Source organism: Malus sylvestris, chromosome 12 (assembly GCF_916048215.2).
Source record: "Malus sylvestris chromosome 12, drMalSylv7.2, whole genome shotgun sequence".
In the NCBI taxonomy this organism is placed as follows: domain Eukaryota; kingdom Viridiplantae; phylum Streptophyta; class Magnoliopsida; order Rosales; family Rosaceae; genus Malus; species Malus sylvestris.
In genome coordinates, this window is record NC_062271.1 from 2,481,811 (window position 1) to 2,497,842 (window position 16,032).

The window sequence follows — 16,032 nt, forward strand, 5'->3', positions numbered from 1 at the left end:
CCTAAGCATCAGTAAAACATTTCTGTAGTGCTACCGGAACCACCATGTTTGGTATATGAAGTACAGTGGAGGTAACCTATAGCCATTCTTCCATGATATACACACACAAGCAATTTTACTAGAGCAGTTGACATATTCTATCATTCCATTATGGGAAGTTGCAAGAGGCTTTCATAATGGGAGCACTAGCACCACCACCACCACAAAATGTAATAATTTGGATGCATAAAAAAGATAATGTTTCAATGGCGGAAATTGTTATTAACACTTCAAAAGGGCACTCCTTCCTCATTTTTTTTCATTCGGGTGGAGTGCAGAATAACTATTTTGGCGTGCCAATAACATAAGATATGCTTTGTATTTTTTTTCTTTCTATTTATTTATTTATTTTTTTTGTGATTTGGCAGGTGAAGCTGGAGGCTGGAGGCTCAAGGGGCCAACTCATAGGGGCATATGTATTGCTACATCACCCTTTCGTCATATTAAATGCTCGTTGGTATTTCGACCTGATATAGAAAATGGGAGCACTAGCACCACCACCACCACCACAAAATGTAATAATTTGAATGCATAAAAAAGATAACGTGTGAATAGCGGGAATTGTTATTAACACTTCAAAAGGGTACTCCTTTCTCATTTTTTTCATTCGGATGGAGTGCAGGATAACTATTTTGACGTGCCAATAACATAAGATATGTTTTATATATATATATTTATTTTTTGTGATTTGGCAGGTGAGGCTGGAGGCTCAAGGGGCCAACTCATAGAGGCATATGTATTGTTACATCACCCTTTCGTCATATTACTTGCTCGTTGGTATTTCGACCTGATATAGAAAATTGTTTACCTCGCTTTTGATATTTGTTATGACGTGACAGTTTCTTCCCCTCTTTACCACCAAGTTGTATGAAATTTCTTGGAAATTCATTTCTTTAGCTTGAACCGTTTTATTATAACTAACTTTCTGTTTTTTTTCTTTTAGACGTTTTATTTTGTTTTTTCTTTTTTCACTTATGAGATAGAGGCTCAAGGAAAAATGGTAGATCAAGATATAGAAAGACTTGGACGTAGAATTTAAGGAAAGACATAGAGTACTTGGAGCTAATGGAAGACTTGGTGCAAAACCGAGCTCAATGTCATTCTAGGATTCATCAGCCGACCTCATTTACTGAAATAAGGCTTTCTTCCTTCTTCTTTGTTGTTGGGGCTTGGTTGTGATTCTTGTGTACTACAGAGATGCATGAGACTAAGGTTTTGAATGACTTGCAGATTCTACGATTAGGATGCAGCATACCAATTAGAGAACAGATTAAGAACTTATATTAAAACTGAGCGCAGTAATGTTTTAGGATTCATACAACTGATCCCATTGGGTGGGATAAGACTTTGTTGTTATTGTTGTATTAAGAACTTATATGTGAGAAGAGAAAGAAAAGCTAAACTGTATTTTTCATGGGTCTTTGTTTACTTTACATATATGTTACAGAAAACCGATCATGCGGAGAGATTCTTGTTTTCTTTTCTTCTTTCCCTTTTCATTTTGTTTGAAAGGAGAGATAAGTATACAATTCTACATACTAAGGATTATACTATTGTTAGTTTAGTTCAGGTATGCTTTGTAGAACAGGTTTCCACCCTTCACAGTTACCATCATCGTTGAAGCTGCTAGTATTACCCTTCTCTACGCCTTTTTCACTTTGAAGCCGAGAGACCATTTCATCAAGAACCGCAACTCCTCCCTTTATCAACATCTCCTGCAACTCTTGCTTTCTTATAACCAGCTTAATCCTTACGACTTTTGTTTCTTGTTCAGGTTCGGCTTCTGCAGGCTCCGAAAACCACACCTTCTTCTGGGAAGCCTTTTTCGGCGGTGGCAAAGGGAGAGGTACGAGATAGTAGAGGTGACCGCCTAGCAGCTTGGAGTCTGGCCGGAGATGCTGGTGTACTGGAGCCGTCTCAGATATTGCATGGCCGGAAAACTCCGATAACACCTGGTAAACTTTCATGTCTGCTCTGTACTCTAAGATTTTCCCATCAGGTCTCATAACCTTTGTTATATTTTCTTGCATAACCAAGCAATTCCCCATACTTTTGCTTGTCACAACTTGGTAAGAACAAAACTTTGGCTTTAGAAAAGTTGGGTATTGTGAGTGAGGGGTGTTAGGAACATAGATGGGTTGTATATAAAGTAGATGGCTACAATCCTCCCCTTCATTTTGCTTAATATTACAAATATACCTTGTTTCTCTCTGGACCCCACCTTTTTTTGGAACATTAAACTATAAGTTGATGACCAAGTGGGTGAAGTAATCATAGATGTTGGATACACACTTGATTTGGGTGGATGAAATGGTTGGTGAGTAAGATAAGCGGAAAGTAAATAATAAATTAAAACATCATGGGTAGTTTAGAATAGGATTAGTACTAAGCAAGATCTGCAATGATTAAAGCAAAAATCTATTTATTCTCCTGTCTCTTTGTTGTTGTGTGAGTCGACTCATCGCGTAATAAGATAACGCGTCAAATAAGTATATTGAGTCAATTATCACTAGAACTCATCATACAAGAAAAAACTCTCTTGTAACCAAGATATAAATCTAATGACATCGTTTGTCCATGTATTCAATAAGTGCACGATGCTTGCTGCATGGTGACACGGGCTACAAGAGAGTTTCTACTATTATCTTCTTTATGTATTGTTAGTCGACTCACCGAGTTATAATTAATATTACGAGTCAAATCAGTGTTTAATTAAGTGGGTTATCACCAGACTCCATCACACAGTAAAAGATCAGCTAAGATCCAGTGTAAGGCCACTATAACAAAAGGACCCAAGTGGTTGACTCCTTTTCTTGACTTGTATTTTGTTTTTGCAACAGTCGATGTTTTCTGTAGCTGCTTCCAGCAGTTGCTTTAAAACTTGCCCCATTTAGGTCGGTATGGCTGGAACCTGGAACGCATGATGAAATCACAGAAACCGTTTTCTATTTCCCCTTTGTGTCTCACTCAGTGTGGATGCCAAACAGGAAGGCATCCTTCATGTTTATAAATGGTCCCTTCTGTCCGTTCAATGAATCCAGAAAAGCCTCTACTTGAACGCAATTCTAAGGTTCATGTCCAACTCTAGCTTTTGTGGCAAATTATGGGGCTTCACTTCGGTGCTACGTTGCATTAAATGCTACGAACATTAGATAACTTGTATTTACAAGATCACAATAAAAACAATAATTCAAATCAATTCAAGTTATTAATGCTCGTAGCATGGAATAATTTTCTGTAAATTATGAGATGGTATTCTTGTGTGAAATAAGATTTTCTAGTTTTAGCCCCTAATTTATAGCCTTGTTCTACTTTTTGCCTCCTAAACTTTTAATTTGTGTCAATGTTCTGCTTGCAAGCTTGCATTTAGTTCGGTCAATTATTCCGTCAAATTGAAGGTTAACTTTTGATCCATTGTGTACGATAGAAGCTTTTGAATTTGTGGCAGGTGTTTAAGTTTTAATTCTTCTCAATACTTTTTTTCTAATAAATCAATTCTTCCAAGTAGCATTTTCTTGATGCATTTGGTCGTCCATTGCACAAGATAGAATTAATGTAAAATTATGACAGAACTGAAACCGATGGTTTGGGGATAGTGGCATAAGTTTGAAGGACAAAGTGGGAAATGCAAAAATTTAGGGCATTGCTAAAAGTGGAAGCATGCTACAGTTAGTTGTCTATGTGTTCATAAGAAATCATAGGGGTGTGTAGCATGCTACAGTTATGTTCATAAGAAAATCTTAGGGGTGTGATATCCACACATCCCGTTTTACTTCTCACACACTTTTTAAATTTTCGGCCGTCAGATCGGATGAATTGAAGAAGATCAACAAATAAAAATTATCAAGAGTGTGTGAAAAGTAAAATGAGATGTGTAGATAGTACATCTCAAATCTTAACGTTGACGCAATACAGATCTCAAATACATTAACGGTCACGAATCACTCATACGCGGCTGACGCTATGAGTGCTGATTAAATAATTAAATGGAGGAGGTTATAGATATTTCTTAGCCCAAAAAATGTGATCTCTAATTTGTTACGCATGTCCCCACAAAGACTATATACTGTATAGGGTGGGAAAGGCTTGTGTGCTTTTCGATTTTTACCTAAATGTCCCTGTCAAGCGAAATACGTGTTGGTTAGGCATTGCTCTGCCGCTCGCGGCTCACACTGGACCATTTGAGGCGCACTCAGGTATCCCAATGAGGTCAAACGTGCTGCCTTTTTAGTTAAAATGATCTTTGAGATTTACATAACTTCCCACCATGATCTTTGAGATTTGAAATCAGTATAAGTGATCTCTGAAATTATCCACCATCAATCATTTTAGTCCTTGAGTGAAAAATTATGCTAAATATGGATCAAAATGATAAAATTATCCTTAATTTAATAATTAATATGCCAAAATGATTTGACAAAAATAATGATATTTTTGTCATTTTACCCTTATTTTATGGAGATTTTTCACAAAATGACCAAAATGATTGATTATAGACAAACTCAATGACCAATTTTATTGTTTCAAATCTCAGAGACCATTTTGGCTAAAAAGCCGCATCATTTTCTACTAGCCCTACAACTTGATTGCTTCACCCCAAATACGAGAAAGTTTTTCGTATGCTCGAAACACGGCTACCTGATGTTATTATATGATACGTTGGATGATATATTGTGTGATAAGTGTTCTCAATGCACAGACTTCTCCTATGAAAATCAAATGGTAAAACAAGAGAAAATTGGTTCCACAAAATTGTGGAGTAACTCCTCGAAGTAGTTCGTGGACGATTCACAGAGCTTCGTACTTATGATCGGAATTGTTCATATTAAAAAACACTATGTAAAGATTTATCTCTATACAAAATCAAATTGAAATTAAGGTTGTTTAGTTAATCAACTATAGCAAATAGATAGAAGATTCGTAATACTTTATTAATTCTGACTATATTATACATTTCGATAACTAAATGATATTATATATATATATATATATATATATATTTTTTTTTTTTTTTTTTTATAAATGATCAGTTCATAATGATTTGTAATTGAACAATTCCGATTATAATCATAAAATTCTGTGAATTTGTCGCGAATTTTTTTATGCACGCTTTTCTCCACGATTTTGTGGAGTCGTGTATCTCTCACACGGTAAGGGGTGGGGATTGTGATTTGGAACAACAATTTGGTCAATTGAAAAAGAAATAAAATTAGTCCTTGATGAGCTATGAAAAGGACTGAGACCCACTTGAGAGCTATATATATGGCATGAATCATGGTGATAAAAAGAGTAACATCAGTTTTCTTTTTAGTTGTGGTGAGTGATGCTGTCAACACGCATGTTTGAAATATGATTTTTGGCAATTCACCTTTTTACTAGTGGAAAAAGAAATTATCATCTTTTACTTTAGAAATACCAAGCAAGAAAAGCAAAAAAATGACAATGATTCTACCTTGATATCTAACACGAGGGAAATACCCACTTCCCTGCCTATTAACTTTTTCTTGTTTGATTTTTATTTAGTTTATATTTCAAAGTCTTTTGAGGTCTTCATCAATTTAGATGGAGGGTTTAGAGAAAAAAGAGATAGAGGAAAGTTTTTGAAGACTTGGAAAAAAAAACTATATAAAAAAAAGAAAGATATGGAGTACTTGAAGCAACAGAAGACTAGGCAAAACCAACAACAGTAATGTTCTAAGATTCATACAACCAATTAATGGTATACAGGGCCGGCCCTGAGAATTTGGGGGCCCTAGACGAGTCTTCAAAGTGGGGCCCTAAAGTTCTCAGACCTCCGACTCTTTGTATATTGGTATGTAGTAAAAAGAATTCGCTAATTACATAAAAAATATATCTTCATTGAATATCATTAAAAATTAATATCAAAATAAAATATATATACTAACATTACTTAATATTACATGTCACATGTCTTTATACACAAATGCACTAAGATTGAGAGTGAAGAGTAATAAAACTGGATGATCAAGAGAGTAAAAAACAATAAAACTTAATTGACAAATATAATAATTCAACAACGCCAAGTGATTCTCTTGTGTTCTTTCTAAAATCAACAGACACTAGCGAATCAATTTAGAATAACCTAGTTTAACAATAAATTATTGAAAAGAAAATTTAAATTCAAAGTTATGGTTACCTCAAATTATAATCTTCAGGACCAAGTGATAGTTGCTTAAACATTCAATAGAAATAGAAAGACTGAGAAGTTGAAAGAAAAAGGATTACAAAGTTATGATTATTTTGGTTTTTGTTATTTTCAAAAGCAAAAGAAAAAAAATGCATTTGGATAGATTGAGGCCATTAATTTCACTAGGTTCTTGTCACATGGGTGTAGACCTGGCAGTTTTTGACACGACACGGTGACACGACACGAAAACGACACGAAAATATAATTACTAAAAGATTTATTATAAAATACAATAATCATATTAATATATACAATATATTCTATATTAAATATATAGTTTTGTATTATTGTTCTATATAAATTATAAAAAAATAAAAAAAGTTTTAGTCATTATTTATTTTTATTATGAGAGTTCCTTATTATTATTACTAGGATAAATTTTACATAACATATTCTTGTCCAAAATTAAAATATACTAGTATAGTATTTGTATATGCAAGAATTAAGAAGACATACATACAAGTATGAAAAATATGAAAGAATATATAAACACTCGTGATTTATCATTATTCCTTCACGAATAGATAATTGTTACACTTATATTATCGTTTAGATTTTTAAAATCCTTCAAACCCTCATGAATAATGTTTTTTATTTGAGGGCAAAATTAATAATAATTATTGTAGAAGTGTAAAAAATGTAAAAAAATATATATACAATCACTCATATATAAAAAATGTAAATACTTTAAATTAAAGATCAAATTTATTCATTACATTCTTATAGGGTCGAGGAGTGTATATGTACAAAATCATCAAAATCGGAGCTAAAATAACCGTTAAATTGTGATTTTTCGTTTATAACCGTCGAACACTTTTGTTCCGTTACGTAATCTCTGAATGTTTGTTTTTTACAATTTTTTACTTTTGCAATCTCAGAATGTGTACAAATAAGTTTGACGGTTGGATTGTTGAAAAAAGTTTCGTAGAATGCATATTGCATCAAAACGGTAGATAAAACAAACACTTAGAGTTAATATTATACTTCTATTAAGTATAAAATAAGTTTTTGTGGTATCCACTAGTGTAAATACTTTAAATTAAAGATCAAATTTATTTATTACATTCTTATAGGGTCGAGGAGTGTATCTGTAAAGAATCATCAAAATCGGAGCTAAAATAACCGTTAAATTGTGATTTTTGGTTTATAATCGTTGATAACTTTTGTTCCGTTACGTAATCTCTTAATGTTTGTTTTTTACGATTTTTTACGTATGCAATCTTGGAACGCGTAAAAATAAGTTTGACGGTTTGATCGTTAAAAAAATTTTCGTAGAATGCATATTGCGTCAAAATAGTAGATTAAACAAACACTTAAAGTTAATATTATACTTCTATTAAGTATAAAAAAAGATTTTGCGGTATCCACTAGTGTAAATACTTTAAATTAAAGATCAAATTTATTCATTACATTCTTATAGGGTTGAGGAGTGTATTTGTAAAAAATCATCAAAATCGGAGCTAAAATAACCGTTAAATTGTGATTTTTCGTTTATAACCGTCGAAAACTTTTGTTCCGTTACGTAATCTCTGAATGTTTGTTTTTTACAATTTTTTATGTATGCGATCTCAGAATGTGTACAAATAAGTTTGACGGTTGGATCGTTGAAAAAAGTTTCGTAGAATGCATATTGCGTCAAAACAGTAGATTAAACAAACACTTAGAGTTAATATTATATTTCTATCAAGTATAAAATAAGTTTTTGTGGTATCCACTAGTGTAACTACTTTAAATTAAAGATCAAATTTATTCATTACATTCTTATAGGGTTGAGGAGTGTATCTGTAAAAAATCATCAAAATCGGAGCTAAAATAACCGTTAAATTGTGATTTTTCATTTATAACCGTCGAAAACTTTTGTTCCGTTATGTAATCTCTGAATCTTTATTTTTTATGATTTTTTACGTATGCAATCTCGGAATGTGTACAAATAATTTTGACGGTTGGATTGTTGAAAAAAGTTTCGTAGAATGCATTTTGCGTCAAAACGGTGGATTAAACAAACACTTAAGAGTTAATATTATACTTCTATTAAGTATAAAATAAGTTTTTGTGGTATCCACTAGTGTAAATACTTTAAATTAAAGATCAAATTTATTTATTACATTCATATAGGGTCGAGGAGTGTATCTGTAAAAAATCATCAAAATCGGAGCTAAAATAACCGTTAAATTGTGATTTTTTGTTTATAACCGTTGATAACTTTTGTTCTGTTACGTAATCTCTGAATGTTTGTTTTTTACGATTTTTTACGTATGCAATCTTGGAACGCGTACAAATAAGTTTGATGGTTGGATCGTTAAAAAAAGTTTCGTAGAATGCATATTGCGTCAAAATAGTAGATTAAACAAACACTTAAAGTTAATATTATACTTCTATTAAGTATAAAAAAAGATTTTGCGGTATCCACTAGTGTAAATAATTTAAATTAAAGATCAAATTTATTCATTACATTCTTATAGGGTTGAGGAGTGTATTTGTAAAAAATCATCAAAATCGGAGCTAAAATAACCGTTAAATTGTGATTTTTCGTTTATAACCATCGAAAACTTTTGTTCCGTTACGTAATCTCTAAATGTTTGTTTTTTACGATTTTTTATGTATGAGATCTCGGAATGTGTACAAATAAGTTTGATGGTTGGATCGTTGAAAAAAGTTTCGTAGAATGCATATTGCGTCAAAACAGTAGATTAAACAAAAACTTAGAGTTAATATTATACTTCTATTAAGTATAAAATAAGTTTTTGTGGTATCTACTAGTTTAAATACTTTAAATTAAAGATCAAATTTATTCATTACATTCTTATAGGGTCGAGGAGTGTATCTGTAAAAAAATCATCAAAATCGGAGCTAAAATAACCGTTAAATTGTGATTTTTCGTTTATAACCGTCGAAAACTTTTGTTCCGTTATGTAATCTCTGAATGTTTGTTTTTTACAATTTTTTATGTATGCGATCTCGGAATGTGTACAAATAAGTTTGACGGTTGGATCGTTGAAAAAAGTTTCGTAGAATGCATATTGCGTCAAAACAGTAGATTAAACAAACACTTAGAGTTAATATTATACTTCTATTAAGTATAAAATAAGTTTTTGTGGTATCTACTAGTGTAAATACTTTAAATTAAAGATCAAATTTATTCATTACATTCTTATAGGGTCGAGGAGTGTATCTATAAAAAATCATGAAAATCGAAGCTAAAATAACCGTTAAATTGTGATTTTTTGTTTATAACCGTCGAAAACTTTTGTTCCGTTACGTAATCTCTGAATGTTTGTTTTTTACGATTTTTTATGTATGCGATCTCGGAATTTGTACAAATAAGTTTGATGGTTGGATCGTTGAAAAAAGTTTCGTAGAATGCATATTGCGTCAAAACAATAGATTAAACAAACACTTAAAGTTAATATTATACTTCTATTAAGTATAAAATAAGTTTTTGTGGTATCTACTAGTGTAAATACTTTAAATTAAAGATCAAATTTATTCATTACATTCTTATAGGGTCGAGGAGTGTATATGTAAAAAAATCATCAAAATCGGAGCTAAAATAACCGTTAAATTGTGATTTTTCGTTTATAATCGTCGATAACTTTTGTTCCGTTACGTAATATTTGAATGTTTGTTTTTTTACAATTTATTACGTATGCAATCTTGGAATGTGTACAAATAAGTTTGACGGTTGGATCGTTGAAAAAAACTTGTCATTACGAGTGTTTATATATTTTTTCTATATTTTTTTACACTTCTACATTAATTAAAAAACTATTAAAGACTTTAGGTAAGCGAAAATATACTTAAAACAAAATTGCGTTTTTATGTTTTGGATGTGATAATATGAAATGTATATACTTATTTAGTATTATGTTTTTCATTTGATTATTTATTGGTTTAAAATATATTTTCCTTAACGGGTAACGGGTCGGGTCATATTACCTGTTAATATTATCGGGTCGATTTCGGGTCGGGTCATTTTACCCGTTTATTTTAACGGGTGTTACACGACACGACCCGTAAAGATATCGGGTATGACACGAAAACGACACGAACACGGAAAACACGACACGAATGCCATGTCTACATGGGTGGGTGTGTGACAATTGACCTTTGTATGTTTTTTATTTAAGAAACTCAAGTTTTTTCTATTTATACAATTTTTATTTAAAATATTTTTGAAAATAAATAAGAATTTAAACATAAACCACCCACCAACATGAGGTTTTGTTATTTTGTTTCTAAAGTTGAAAATTTTAAATTCATTCAAAATTAATATTTATTGAATTATTTTAACTCCTTTTGATTCTTGTAATTTTAAAATTGTTAAAGAGCAATTTATCTTTAATTTTAATCTTTAATTTCATAGATTTGAAAAAAGCAAAAACTAATGCCTACAAGGTGTTTCGAACTGCCCACCCCAATGAAAATAGAGTGAAACCGTTTCTACTGCACCAACGAAATAATTGTGAGGTTTCTTACGTTTTCTTTATTTATATTTTATATACAGGATGTATAAAAGAATTTGGGGGCCTGCCGAACTTGGGGGCCCTGTTGTACTTTTATGCACAAACGGAACCAAATTCTAACAAAGTACCAATATCAACGTCCTAGGTGAAAGCTAAAACAAACAATCTCAAACTATAACAAGATTTACATGGTTTGACGTAAAGCCTACGTCCACGAGCGAAGCACGGCGAGGAATTTCACTAAACAAATGGAGATTACAAAAGAGTGTTTAAACTCTCACAACCCAAATCCCACAAATTACAAACCCTAAACCAAACGAGTAGAGAACCCAAAACTAACGGAGAAGATTCTCCCAAATTGCTCTCTAACTCACAAATTGACTCTCACCAAATTGCCACACGAATGAGCCACACTAAATACACTAACCCTAAGGTCCTATTTATAGTGCATAGGACTTAGGTTACAATAAGAATCCTAATAGGAAATAAATCCAAATCCTAATCAAATAGGTAATTAACAAAATCTCTCCACCAAGGAAACTAACTAAGAAGTCAAAACCAAACCCAAATAGGACACCAAAACCAAATAAGTAACACAAACCTAATTTATTGCATCATCCTAATTTTGAGCCAAAAACCCAACAGGCCCTAGGCGACCGCCTACCTCGGCTACCCTCAGGCAGTGGCGGATCCAAGATTTCAAGATCGGGGGGTCTCAAGATAAAAGTTCAAAAAAAATATATTAAACTAGTTCGGTTCCATATCACTATTTTTTATTGAACTTGGTTCATTGAATAATCAAAATTTATCAATCACATCAAGTGGCCCAGTAGTAAGGGCATGGATTTCGGCTCTCAAAATACAAAAAACAAGGAGGTCCCAGGTTCGAGGCTCCAAGCTGTTGAGTCTACTTGACTATGGTTAGGAGAAAGCTGAAATGCCTCTGTGAGTCTTTCAGGGCCCTATAATGGGTGGATAACCGTGACTTGCCACTAGTTGTCCCACTTTAAAATAATAATAATAATAATAATCAAGATTAATCTCAAAGGTAATAAAACCAACAAATTCTCCCCAGCAACATAACGCATCAATTAATGACTCTACAAAGATGAAATTTGTTAATGTAACATATATATTACAATTGGGAGTTGAGACTAAAGTCTGGGATTAAAAAACTTAAATGAATTGGGAAGAAATAAAATTAGGTAGCTAGAGGTGGTGGAACAACAAATGGAGCTGGGGGATGGGGTAACTTGAGTTTAAAGTTGGGAGGTTGCGATGATTTGGGGTTGGGAGTTCTTAAATATAATTTGGGGATACTGGAAATAATCGGGGTTCTCAGGCTCTGTATAAAAAAACAGAGATATTTTAGTTTTTAAATCTTTTATAATTACCTGGCTAAAAAACGCTATCGTTTCGGCTAGGTCTTTTAAAACAAAAATTAGAAACCTCTTCTTCTTTGTTATAAGCACTGCTGCATGCACATCCATGGAGGCAACAAGCCTCTCCACTGCACCTGCCCAAATTGTTGGAGGGTCCCGAAGGTCGATCACAAGTGTTTCTTCGGGCTTCCGGAGGGTTCCGGGACCTCTCGGGTCCCTACATGGATCCGCCCATGCCCTCAGGGCGGGCCCTGATGGTATAAAGCTTGGTTGTTGTTTCTATAAAATCAGGAATTTATTCAAAATAAAAATGAGAAAGAATGAAAGATACAGAAAAGACATGTAAATGTAGGAGTGAATTGCACTAATTGCTTAATGCTTATGCCATTGAGTTATTTTGAATATATAGTTTAAACAATATTTAAAAACAATTTTTGAACAATTCAAGAGTTAGTGCTTAATGTTGTATTAGATCGAATACTAATATGTTTTACACTTAATAATTATGTCTTACAATTTAATCATTTCACAGCTGACCTAATAATTATGTCTTACAATTTAATCATTTCACAGCTGACCCAGTCAAATCTTATATTGATGATGGCATTATCCATGCCCCTATAGAAGTTTTAAATACATTGATTTGATCTTGTTGCTTTCATTTGGGTGATGTTTTTAGTTTTTTGTTCTATTCCTCTCATAAAAAACACTTAATTTGAATGATGTATGCATAAAATATGAAGCATAATAGGAAATTTGTTCTCAGTAAATAATTTCATATTTCGGCGTAGGTTAATTAATGGTCATTTTATTTTCTCCATTAAAACTAAAGGTCAATAAAAACTATTTTCTCTCCAATAAGCAATACCTGCTTTCTAATGTTACATTTGACTCTTCTTAAAAACACAAAATGTTGATTAATCAAAGTATTAATCAAAGTGGATTTGCGCGACGAAGGGTTACATGCGTCGCGCAAAGCCTTCTGTCACTGCCTTGCCGCGACGGTTTGCGCGCGACCAAGGTGAGTTGGGCAAAGTTTTGCGCGACAGTTTTTGACTTTGCGCGACGAAGGACCTGCGTCGCGCAAAGTGTTTTTTTTACTAGTGGGGGGTAATTATTTGTGTTGGTAGTTTCGGGGTTCTGGCCTAGTGACGATGGTAGTCCCTGGTGAAAGTGTTGATGGTGGCAATGACATTGTTAGGAGGGGTAGGGTGGAGGTGGTGGAAGTTGGCGGAGCCAATGCTAAGCAATGGTAGTGGCGGTAGAAATAATGACAATGATGATGATGGTAGTGAAGATGAATTTTTGTTTCTAAACTCCATTTTAGAATCCCTTGATAAATATTTTAGTGGTAGTTTAAGTTTGAAAACAAATTATAATAATGGAACTTTAACGAAAAGCACCCGGTACTGTTCACTTTAACGAAAAACCACATTTTTACACTAAAAAGTCAATCCTGGTACTATTCACTTTACCATTTATTTTGTCTTTATTATTAAAACTTAAAGTTTTCAAATCATTTTCATTAATTTTCCTTTATAATAATTGACGGTAAATTTACGAGAAGATTTAAATTTAAAATATTTACGGTGTCCGTGTCACTACTGGGAAGGAACTTCATATCTTTTCTAATATTGAAATATGAAAACATGATTCGATCATTTTTTTACATAAGTTGATACGTTTCTGCTTCAACTTAGAGAGATGATTACTAACTTTTTATATTATAAAAAGGGAAGAGCTTTGACCATATTCAATAATTAAATTTGTTTATTATAAATTAACAAAGAGAAGATAAAGATTGCTTAGTAGACCACAATAGCTAGATAGTGAAACTGCGAAAAAGAAACCTTGGAACTTTTATTATATTCTAAATGGAAAAATCTTTCTTCTATAAACATTAATAAAGAAGTGAAAATGGAAATCTATCCTAAGCACTGACGATACATACCCACAGTTTTAATATCCCTCAACTTGTATATCTCTTCGTGTTGAAAAGAACATTTCTTTAATGGGTGTGCTATTTCACTTTTTCAATTCATTTGATCTGATAATTGGAAGTTGAGAGGAGTGTGTGAGAGTTGAGGAGTGGAGCACCACATGTCATTAAACACTTGAAGGGACACTTGAAAAGAAAAACATTTCCTCAAATTGTATGATGACATATGGTTTTCGCTCCGTATTTTGGGCACACTGAAAAAAAATTTGTAAGAAGTAAAATGAAATATATAGATAACACCATTCTTCTTTAATACATTTAACAAAGACTTTCTAGCCATTTTTTTTTCAAAATTTAGAAACATAGTTGCCCCGTCGATCGAGAAGTACTCTAGCCCTCTCGATCGACATCCTTGGAGCAATATTCGAACCCTTCTCAAGACTCTTTGAGCTGTGTTCAAACTCACTATGTATAGTAATTATATATATATATATATTTGGCAATGGCTGCTTTTCAACATGAAATCTCTGTCGTTTACTCCAAGCCCTAGAAGTTTTGAAACTTTAAGATATTCTAGAATGCACGTAAGAATACAACGCAGCTCTCTCTGTTCTTTTGCTCTTGAGCTTAATTAAGTTTTTGCCCAATTGATTCTTGTAATTAAGGGTTGGTACAGTTAAGATGCATGGCGCCCTTATTGTTACGTCAGCCTGATGAATGAAAGCACTTTCTGCCAACCCTGCATTAGAAAAAGACCTACTATATAATTCCATCTACCTTGCAAAAGTAGGGATTTTCCAGCAACCCATTTATAGGGGTACGAGTTTTTATATGTTTTTTGCATGCTTCTGTTCCACGAAACTTTATCATTTTTCTTTCAAATTTCCATGCTTTTGCTTTGTAATATATACATATATATTGACTCTAAGGCATATGAAGTACAGCACATTCTTTGTGAACAAAGAATAATTGGCTTGCATAATATATATTTTATATATATATGCCTGCTGCTGCAGCTGCCTTATGATCCTATCTGACAAAGAGGAAAGGTGTTCTTTTAATTGCTTCACATAGGAACATTATTGTCTTTTTCTGGACCCAAAGTGGAAAGGCAACTGCACTTTACTCATTAGATTTGAGACATTAGTATTCCTTTCTCATTCTCATCTGATAATTAGTCTAAAGGCACTTCTCCTTTTAGACAAAAGCAGCTTCATGGGCTTAATTTCCCTCCGACATTCCCTCCTTTTCTCTTGTTACTTTGTGGCTTCTAGATTGGGTCAAGGAGGGGGGAAAGGGTTCCTCTCCGGATCCCTTCCTCCTAATCCACCAAATCAGAGAATAAGTATAATTGAAATTTGATCGAACGACTCAAGTTATTATAAGTTTAAAGTGAGCTCCTATTTGTAGTCGTTGGATCAAATTTCAACGGCACGAGTTCCTTGATTTGGTGAATTAGGAGGAAGTAATCCGAATAGGATCCTTTCCAAGGAGGGGGACCATGGTCGACTTACATGGCAGCCCAGAGCACGACACTAGCCTCTCAATGGTTGGACGGTGCTACCCTAGTAGAATTACCATCATTTGGCTTGTTATCTTTGACCTGATTACTTGATAATTAAGTGTCTGATCAGTCACTTGGAGAATGACAAGTGTCATTCACATATCCTTGCCAGATCTCGCATGTATTTGTTGGGAGGCAAGGGTAGTATGTGAAGTTAATTACATGAGCTCATTATTAACTGCATCGGAATTTTGTATAAAACTTCATACTTACAGAGTTACGCAGAATTAACAAGTGGTTATGTTTCTCTTCTCGTGCGATGAGATATAGAAAGAAAAAAAGAGTATTCACCCCGCCTGGTGTAGGCAAGGTTTCTATATTCTCCTCACGACATTTTCGTAAGTTCTGGTAAGTCATGTAAATTTTAAATGGGGTTCAATATGTTGAGAGACATGCACACGTTGCAGCTTGGAAGCTGATGCCTAATTAACACCAAT

The 16,032-nt window shown here is 33.2% G+C and overlaps 1 protein-coding gene and 1 long non-coding RNA gene across 2 annotated transcripts; one reads left to right on the plus strand and one right to left on the minus strand.

Annotated features, from left to right (window-relative positions):
* The first annotated feature begins 419 nt into the window (after positions 1–419).
* LOC126592096 (uncharacterized) lies at positions 420–960 on the plus strand. The gene is made up of 2 exons (XR_007612600.1): positions 420–554; positions 735–960. It is a non-coding gene; the product is annotated as an uncharacterized LOC126592096 (long non-coding RNA).
* A 451-nt stretch (positions 961–1,411) lies between these two features.
* On the minus strand, positions 1,412–2,145 carry LOC126592095 (uncharacterized). The gene has a single exon (XM_050257850.1). The coding sequence runs from the start codon at positions 2,085–2,087 to the stop codon at positions 1,596–1,598; it is 492 nt and encodes a 163-aa protein (XP_050113807.1). The 5' UTR covers positions 2,088–2,145; the 3' UTR covers positions 1,412–1,595.
* Positions 2,146–16,032: the final 13,887 nt, after the last annotated feature.